This window comes from Hydractinia symbiolongicarpus, chromosome 10 (genome assembly GCF_029227915.1).
Source record: "Hydractinia symbiolongicarpus strain clone_291-10 chromosome 10, HSymV2.1, whole genome shotgun sequence".
Classification (NCBI taxonomy): Eukaryota; Metazoa; Cnidaria; class Hydrozoa; order Anthoathecata; family Hydractiniidae; genus Hydractinia; species Hydractinia symbiolongicarpus.
In genome coordinates this window covers 16,113,705-16,123,405 of record NC_079884.1, presented here as the reverse complement: position 1 = coordinate 16,123,405, position 9,701 = coordinate 16,113,705, and the positions used below count along the sequence as shown (strand labels likewise).

Sequence of the window (9,701 nt, the reverse complement as noted above, 5' to 3'; positions counted from 1 at the left end):
CACTATAACGAGATTACCTTCATAAAAGGCTTACCACGTCCTATTAGTCTGCGTATTTTTCTTTTTGATTTCTGCTCCCTTAACCTTGCCACATCATATCATCAGATACTACTGTAAGAGACAAACTTATACTGCTAGTGTGAGTGGTGTCATTACGGTAAAAACTATTTTACCCAAAGCACGTGAAAAAAATAATCGGCTCTTCTACGCCTATGATAATCTGATAGGTCGCCTCTGTAGTCGTGTCGTTAGAATATTTTGTTGGTTGTATTTTTTTCTCGTGACATTTTATACCTGTTTGCATTTCGTTTCCTTTACTAGAAAAGTATCGATTAGAAATTTTGAATGAAACTGTTTTTCTCTGTTTGTGTTCTTGCTTCCTGGAAATTCAGAAGATGTCGGAATAAGTAGAAGGCGGTTATCGACTAAAATTGTTTCCTGAAAACCTTTTCGATTCACTTTATCCTTTAAAGATAAACATAAATTCTCTTTTACTGACGTTATCAGAAGCTTAAAATTTACCTATAATACCACTGTCTGCTTAAAATCCGATTTTACCATTTTGTTGGAAGTTCCTAGATGAGTTATTTAACATGTCTTCTGGTTTTAACATCATGTGACAAAATTCGCTAATAATTCGATTTTGGGTAGACTTCTAAAAATTCGGGAGATCGGGCTAATCATGTGTCAAAACTTTCTGGAATAATTCTACTTGATGAAAAAATGTTATGTTGCAAGTTTAAAATTCAAATTTCACTGATTAGTAAGATTTTATTGAAATTTTAGGAGCGGTTTCAAGTAATAGCTAATATCTAAAGCTCTGACCTGGTATGTGACCTACAAATTAGGCAGGTGTATAATAAACAAATATACACACTAAGTAAGTATCATTGCTTTGCAGAATAGAGAAAGAGTTATTTAAAAAAAGTCAGGGGGCGCAATCCCCTCCCCTCCTCCCTGATTGAGTTTGGAACTTTTTAACTTTTTATTTATCTCACTACGTCCGAGCATGTTTGTGGCACAAGCCCTGCTTAACATGTTGTAATCCTAAACGACAATCTTTTCAATAAATTATTGTATATCTATTATTTCACATATATACAAATATTACATACCAATAAATTACCTTATACCTTAATAAATATTTTCATCGCTCAACTTGTACACCGTAGAAAGACCTGTCTATCCCTTTTCTTCTTTCAATCTCTGTGAGTAAGTACACAAAACTTTCCGTAAAATCACTCTGATTAAGAGCTGAAGTTTTAAAACAACATCCTCGATTTATGTTTGCTAGTTGTTTTGAAAGTTTGTTTTGTTGTCCGTTACTCTCGACTGCATCTGATTTATTGGCTATAATCAGAATTGGTGATGTGAATCCTTTCTTTATAATGTCGATATCTCTTAAAATATCTTCAATCTCAGTCAAACTATTTTCATCGTCTAAGGCAAAGACAAGCACAAATGCTTCGCAGCTAATAATCGCTTGCCTATACATGGATGGGAAATCTAATCTCAATTTTCCCGATGTATCTAAAAGCGATAAGGAGTGTTTACAAACTTTTCCATCTTGAGATCTCAGTGTAATTGAACGCTCGTACACCTCAGTTAATGTCGGTTTATAATCTTCATCTTGATATAAGGATGTAGCAAATTTTTTCATGATGGCTGTTTTACCAACGCAACTTGCACCAAACATGGCTATATTGCTTTGACATTGGTATAACAACTTTTTCTTATTTCGTGATAGCTTTCTTGAAATACGTCTAGCAATAAACTTTGACATTCTGGTCTAATCACTTTTTGTGTGTGTTTGTAAATGAATGTTTTCGTCCAACGCAAACAATTTATACTCTTAATTAGGTTGGCGCGTCATTAAGTGTATTGAGAGATAATAACTTGTGGTTAATCCTAAATGTGAAGAGTATCTGTATGTCGTAAAGACGTCACGAAACATCTTAATATCTCTTTATAAAACGTCCGGATGCGAACGTTCATTGATTTCTGCATATCCCATTTTGAAACTAAGATTGAGATAAGCTATCCATTGGTTTCAAAGAGAGTTTCATGCCAATATTCACTTAAGGTTATATCCATTTCTTTGACATAGGGAAAAAACTTTAATTGTATATGTCCTTTCGGCATGCGATATTTATAAAAGCTGTTTTCATATTTTTTATATTTTAATTATGACAGTGTGTAAGCTCGCTGTTGTTGATTTATTACTATTTCTGTTTTTTTCTCAAACAATGCAAAAAAATTCCGTGTTTGAACAAGTGACCAACATCGAAAGGTACATTATCTACTGTAGCCATAGCAATTGTGAGATCGAGGTTTGCGCCAGTTATTAATATCTAATAGCTATAACACTAACATGTATTTTAATAATCTCATTCTCAGAACTGTCGATACAGCAATAAAGTAGAAGACCATGTTTTGAAGCATAACTCGCGCCCGCAAGAGGAAATATTTCAAAATCCACCTACTAAAATGCAAAAAAATAAACTCTTCCGCTAAATGTTTGTTATTTGTCAAAAAATAAACTTGTTGCTTTTTAGCAATTTTGATAACAGTACTGATGACAATGTTGACAATATGAAAATATACATCATATAAAAATTCATTTTAAACGTTTAGAGTATAATTGTGACCTGATACCAAGAGAAAACATTATCAGACAAAAAAGTCAGAAGAGGAGTAGGCAAAAAGTATGTAAAGGGGTAGGTATGCTCTCCCCCACCTCCCTAATATTGACAGCACTGATCTGATGTCAACTTATTTTAACTGAGAAGGGTTTGTTTATAAGACAAAAGAACAATTTCTTTAAACTTGTTGCATTGATCATGTTTTTATGATCTTTAAAATGTAATCTGGCTTGTGGAAATGAAGGATACTTGACGTTTTTTGTTTAATCACAGAACACAAGAAAAATGTTTATTTTACACTGCAGTGACGTCATTTTTCCTTATAACATCCTTGTAAAAGAATAAAATTTTCTTAAACGCGTTACTTTGCCACGTTATTTTTTATTTCCTTAGCAATAATGTTATCAACCATCTCCAGGTAGTAGAATTTAATGCAATTTATCCACGTATTATACCACGAGAAATATCATCATCGCATTCAGAAACATTTAATCTCTTTCCGAAAGGGACTGCCTCTATCAACCGTGTAGGAGTTAATGAATCTGCCTACATTCAAACTACGCAATTTTAAATATATCACTAGAATTAAGTGAAATTGTATGATCTCTTGTTACCATTAGATACGATACTAATCTTAATTTATTGAAATGAAAAATGCATTTTTTTAAAATTGATTTTCTTTCAAATTTCTACGCATTCCGATCAAAATAATTATTTTTGCCCGCGCATTAAATTAGAAGCTTTAAGGTCACTTAAAGTTTCCTTTCTAGAATATATATAGTCACGCTTTGTTTTATCTCTTGGTAACGGTAAAAAGTCAAATATTGTCATTCATTAATCAATGACATCTGTTTTTTGTAGTAACTTCCGTTTGAGAGTTCGAAAGTAACTTATGACATCACATCAAAAAAGAAACTAATTTCAAAACAAAAACTTAATCGGAAACTGCAGCATAACAGTTGTCGCAAGATAGCAAAAGTTTCTAGTTAAAAAAATGTTTTCGAGATGAAACTCGTCCCCAACGCCTTGTATAAAGAACTTAATCGGTGGTGAAAACAGCTTCGACTGGAGGATTTGGGAATAAGGTACGTAGAGATCATGGAAACTGTGTCAAAAAGTCAAAAATATGACGAAATCAATATGATGCAACAGAGTCGAATGCAATTGTAACCCGTTACAACGCCACTATCACAATTTTCTGCTTAGACGAAAAAAGCAGAACAAAGATTATAGTATTATCCACGAATCTCACGAAAAACTCCCAGCTGCAAGCCATACGTCTTTTTGAGAACGTTCATCACAATGAAGTTAATTTTGTGACTTGGAATTAAGATTCCAAAAATGACTGAAGAAAAAAAATCCGCATTCATCAAATTGTTGTATTATTTGTGACATCACAAAACAAGCGTAAGTCGAATCGAAAATAGCTTACATAACCACAATTTGCTCCTTTGATGAGCTTAGACCATTTCGGAGATTATGCGCCATTATGAACTTGCGGAACTCGGTGGTGCAAGTTGAACTTTGGACTCACGTTTTATTCAGCCACGGACGTGCTGTCGGAGGACAGTTTTGTTTTTTGTTATCTGTTTTTATGTTTGTGATACTAATTTCATGATATATATTTTGAGAAGTACTTTTATTATGCACTTATTTGTACTTTTAATTTCTTTTTGTACAATAAAGGCAACTTAATGTATCCTAAAAGCCTTTAAACTAGCTAGCAAGCTAGAGGTATCCCAAAAATGCTTTTAGGACACTGTACTGTAGCTAGCTATAAGGCTGTAATTAGTAATAATGCTTGGTTAAAGGTAATTTCATTTTATATTTAGATATTAAAAATTGTGTAGCTGCTTTGTGCATTATAAAGATATTGGCATTGGATTTTACACTTGGATTATACTTAAGAAATTTTCGATTTTGGAAATACCTCACTGGATTTGGATTGGGACTTGAACTTTGTTTTTGGATTTGTAAAGAAATGTTTAGGTTGTAATATTTGTGAAGATCTAGAGCGTTATAATCCATTCTCAAAATACTTGTCAAAACTCTACAGTTATCTATTCCTAAAGTGAAACTTAAGCTCACAAAAAATATGGCTTCTTCTCTATAATGGGTGTAGAAAATTTCAATACACTGCCCATAGAGATACGGTGAACAGGTTCAGTCGCAGATTTTAGGAATAGAGTCATTAGTCATTTTTATTGCAAATAATTTTTATTATTTTGATATTTTTATAATTTTGTTTTTCCGTGATAATTACACTAATCTTTATGTTTATCCCTTGATTCGTCTACTTAAACACTCCTATCTTTGAGTCTTTCAACAGTGGTATTGATGTATCCGAGGTCGGCTGCCGTACGAAGGGCAGAAAGGAGAAACCAGGATGGCGACAAGAGCTGTGTAATTTGTAGCTAGACTCATGTTATTTATAGCGAAGAAAGCTTTGTTGTGTTAACGTATAGCCGTTCTTTTCAGGTATTAGAAAGAATACCTGTCTTTTTTCCCTGCTTTCACTATTGCCCTATAATTTTTTTGTACGCTTCCTTTATTGAAAAATATCAAAAAGGGAAAAATGATGAGTTTAGTTTACTAGCTAGACTAAAGTGGTATTTTTTGTTTTTCTATGTTATTTGTTTCAGTCACAATGTATTATTTATATATACATGTATGTCTTTATCGGTTTCTTTATCAGGACACGCAATTATAGCAGTAATTTATTACTAAAGTGTAAATCTTTATGATAAATAAATAAATTACTCTGTGAAGCTTGTTTAAATTATTGGCATAATTTCCATTGCAGAAAAAGCTCTGTCGATTAACTCAACTATTACTCAGTCCACAATAAGTGAGTCAGCTGCCTCACACTGAGTTCTAAAAAATCCTCATACGTTGTAAGAGCTGACAAGAAGTTAGTCAGCTGCCTCACACTAATTTCTAAAAAATCCTCATACGTTGTAAGAGGCATAATTCGATCGTAAAAATATGTTTAAAGTTGATGAAATATCCACTTCAGCGTTAAATTTTAAATGTATTAAGTCAAAAATAATAAAACACACTCAGACATCTGTATTTAATTGCTATTTATAATTCATTAATAGATCAAAGCAATACGCTTAAATAAATGTTGTCTGATGTTATCCCCTGTTACTTAGGTATAAAAACATTACGAAGACCTAAACACGCTAAGAGTGTATACAAAACTCGTTTCTTCTGTGTGCTTTAAGAGAGTTTTCTACTACGGCATATAGGGTTCAAAGTTTAACTTGCACCACCGGGCTTTGAAAATCCGTAATGGCGCATAATCTCCAAAATTAATTGCGGTTCCTGAAGCCAACAGTTCACCACAGGTTAATTGCGGTTCCTGAAGTAAGTACTTATACCTTATTGAGAGGCTTGGCTTTGATTGCATTCAGTATTCAAGTGTCCTCAAGGTAACTAACCAATACTGTTGTAGATCCAGGCCCTAAGATTGCCTTGCCTACCTATAAAATGGGAGCAGCTAAAGTCAACTAGTTTTCATCATCACATTTTGCTAATAGTTTGGTTTGCCCACCCACCCACCCTGTTATTATATATTTTTTCTTTTTCTTTTATGTACATCAATCACTTCATGTACTGGCATCAATGTCCACAACTGTCACCATATTAACTAATTCTACAATCAACCACGACCCTTATGTTAACTCGATGATGGTCCGGTTAACCCTTATGTTAACCGGACCATCATCCGACACATGACGAGTGCATACGATACCAATTGATGTAGCCCCAGAGGGTCTTCTACAACGAACTACAACACGCAACGATCTACAACGCAAGATGGAGGGATCAATTGGCATCAAAGACGCGCGCTCGCTTACACCAGTGCTCTTGCCTCAAGGTTTTCTTGGTAATCCAAATTTGGCTACTTGCGATTGCCAAGTTTTTTGTCCAGAGGTAGAAGCACTGTTGACCCGCGCTGGTGGGGATGTCGGGCTTCCTTCGTCAGCCAAATGAGATGAAGATGCGTTTGTTTCCCTAACAAATAAGGTGCGTTTCCACGAGATACGCCATAGCAGGTAGCAGGCAATTTCCAAGCGAGTTGCTGAGGTGTAGCCGATTTCCAAGTGAGTCGCGGAGATGTAGGCAATTTCCAAGCGAGTTGCTGAGGTGTAGGCGATTTCCAAGTGAGTCGCTCAGATGTAGGCAATTTCCAAGCGAGTTGCTGAGGTGTAGGCGATTTCCAAGTGAGTCGCTCAGATATAGGCAATTTCCAAGCGAGTTGCTGAGTTAGCGTTTCCACGAGATACGCAGACGTTTCCACGAGATACGTCTTACTAAGGGTAAGGATGGAAACACACGCATCTGGTTTGGGCCCCCCTGATACCAAACCTGACATCCCCCCCTTTCCCCAAACTCAAGTGTAGTTATGACATGAAACAAGAGAAATATACTTCTAACATTATCTGTCATTGTTGTTGTTTGCTTTCGTGTTGTTGCTTCAGAACCATAGCAATTAAGGTCTTGCTAACTCCTTAAATGACATGTTCATGTGAACGTATGTTAATACTTTAAAGAAACATATACATGGTCGTTCAGCAAATATATTTTTATGGTAATATTTCGACCTCCGTATTGGAGGTCTTCATCAGACTATACAAAATTTTATCCCTATAAATATATATACAATATATTTATCTATAGCTATATACAATAAAGGCTCACAAGCCAGAAAAAAACTACCTAATGAGAGTTGTAGTATCAACGATCGGTACGCCAAGCTTTAGGACGTCAGAACATCTTGTCAACATCATACAACCAACTCTGAATAAAAACGAAACAAGGTTAAAGAATTCGAGAACGTTTGTCGAAACTTCAAAAGGTTGGACGATCACGCCAGACGAAGTACAAGTTTCGTATGACGTTGTAAATCTTTATCCATCAGTACCGGTGAAAGAAGCAATAGATGTAATTATAGAAATTCTAGCTGCTGATGATGAAATATGTATGAGAACGAAATTGACTCTGGAAGATATAGGTTTACTAATTGAATTATGCCTGTCTAAGTGTTACTTTATATGGGAAGATAAAATCTACCTTCTTCAAAACTCGGGTCCAATTGGCCTAGCTCTTATGGTTGTTGTTGAAGAGGCGTTTCTTCAATATCACGAAAGAAATGCAATTAGTGTTGCCCTCCAACGTAATCCACCTGTTGCACTGAAATCGTTTAAAAGATATGTTGACGACAGCCATGCCAGGTTTATAAATCTTAAAGAAGCCAAATCGTTTCAAAACATTTTGAACGAACAAAATGACAACATAAAATACACGATGGAAATTCAAGACCTGACAAAATCACTACAGTTCTTAGACCTAAACATTCAAAATTGTGATGGATGCTACAAACTCAAGATCCACAGAAAAAGCGCTATTACCAATGTACAGGTAAAGCTGCACTCTGGGCACGACCCTAAAATCTTAAAGGGTATCTTTATAGGTTTTCTTAACAGAGCCTATACCATCTGCAAAGGACAACATCTGGAAGAGGAAATTCAATTTCAAATTAAGTGTTTTATGGAAAATGGGTATAATGAAGTAGAACTAACAAAAATCTAAATTTCTTATCAACAAAAACGAAACGAAAAGCAAGACAACAGAGACGGACAGCAGCAACAAGATTTAAGGATAGTATCATTGCGCTGGGTGCCAGGATTGAGTCCAAAATTACGTAAGTCATTTCGCAAAGCTGGCTATAAAACTGTCTTTAAAAGCTCTGCTAATCTTCAGACAATATTGACATCGAAAAACAAATGCCAACTACCACCACTAAGTCAACCCGGCGTATACATTATCCCATGCAAATGGGGCAAAAAATATGTCGGGGAGACGAAGTTGAGAATCGCTACCCGCTTCGAACAACACAAAGACACCATCATTAAAGAAAAGTGGAGCGCATCAGGAGTTTTATTTCACTCTAGTTATTGTAATGCTGGTTATGATTGGGACAATGCGAAAATGCATAAATTTGATCGTAAGGTACGCGAAGCATTGGAAATACAGTTCCAGGACACGTCACTGCGTAGTGAACATGGCCTTAATCTAGACGATGGTCAGTATGTGACGACGAAATTCTGGAAGCCAATGTTGCGTACCTTAAACGGAAGTCGTTACAGTGACGTCGATTTGATGTCAATGTAATGACAACCGTTAAAAAATTTTGTATAGTCTGATGAAGACCTCCAATACGGAGGTCGAAATATTACCATAAAAATATATATGCTGAACATGCTGAACGACCATGTATATGTTTCTTTAAAGTATGGTCTTGCTAATAGCCCAGCTATGTAATTAGCAATTGGATATATTATGTAAATTATTTCGGTATGCTAATTATAATCAACAAATATTAATGACATTATTACATGTTTTTACACATTTCTCAGCACCGGCATCTGGGAAAGTCTAACCGATACAATGAATGAAGGATGAAAAAATGCTTACGAATATAAAAGAAGAACTACTTACTAAGCAATTATACATCTGGAGAATGTCAGTAGCTTGCATTTTGTGCAGCAGTTAGCTCATGTAGTATTTAAAGGCCACCTTGGATTTCATTTGAGACTTTAAAATCGTCCAATATAATCCAGTAAAAAACAATACCTCATACTTACTTGGTACACATACTTATTTCGTTGTTTTAACAAATTTTAACTGTTGTCCATCTCTTTAGCTGTGGACTGTATGCTGTATCAAGAACGACTGTTTTTTAATTGCAGAATGTAACTCTTAGCATATTTGCGCTGCCAAGAAAATCGAAAGAGCGGGTGCGACTTCAAATGTTCTGTCTCGGCTTCTTGTCTCAAATAGCCGAAAAGTTATTAGCTTTCTAAACATTTAAGTTGTCATTGATAAATAAGGAAAAAACTTAGATGGATCGTGCGTACCGTCATTCTTCTAATTTAATCCGTCCTCTAATTAGTACGAATTAATTATTTTGGCAAAATGAAATAATTTATTTAACTCTAATTATTAGTACGAGTCCATAATTACTAATTTCAGATTTTTCTCTAATTTAGT

General features: G+C 34.9%; 2 protein-coding genes and 1 long non-coding RNA gene across 3 annotated transcripts; 2 read left to right on the top strand and 1 right to left on the bottom strand.

The window, feature by feature from the left end:
* Positions 1-1,021: 1,021 nt before the first annotated feature.
* On the bottom strand, positions 1,022-2,251 carry LOC130612334 (GTP-binding protein Di-Ras2-like). Its single transcript, XM_057433639.1, has one exon. It carries the CDS (start codon positions 1,781-1,783, stop codon positions 1,148-1,150), a length of 636 nt encoding a protein of 211 aa, XP_057289622.1. The 5' UTR covers positions 1,784-2,251; the 3' UTR covers positions 1,022-1,147.
* Positions 2,252-3,422: 1,171 nt separating this feature from the next.
* On the top strand, positions 3,423-7,089 carry LOC130612579 (uncharacterized). Its single transcript, XR_008975497.1, has 2 exons — positions 3,423-3,727; positions 4,475-7,089. It is a non-coding gene; the product is annotated as an uncharacterized LOC130612579 (long non-coding RNA).
* Positions 7,090-7,370: 281 nt separating this feature from the next.
* On the top strand, positions 7,371-8,822 carry LOC130612908 (uncharacterized). Its single transcript, XM_057434242.1, has 2 exons — positions 7,371-8,219; positions 8,271-8,822. The coding sequence occupies exons 1-2, from the start codon at positions 7,371-7,373 to the stop codon at positions 8,820-8,822; spliced, it is 1,401 nt and encodes a 466-aa protein (XP_057290225.1).
* Positions 8,823-9,701: the final 879 nt, after the last annotated feature.

Bases quoted from the DNA above. Each gene is read 5' to 3' on its own strand.
- LOC130612334 (XM_057433639.1), bottom strand. From the start codon at position 1,783: ATGTCAAAGTTTATTGCTAGACGTATTTCAAGAAAGCTATCACGAAAT.
- LOC130612908 (XM_057434242.1), top strand. From the start codon at position 7,371: ATGAGAGTTGTAGTATCAACGATCGGTACGCCAAGCTTTAGGACGTCA. The intron at 8,220-8,270 runs GTAGAACTAACA...CGAAACGAAAAG, and splicing joins TGGAAAATGGGTATAATGAA to CAAGACAACAGAGACGGACA.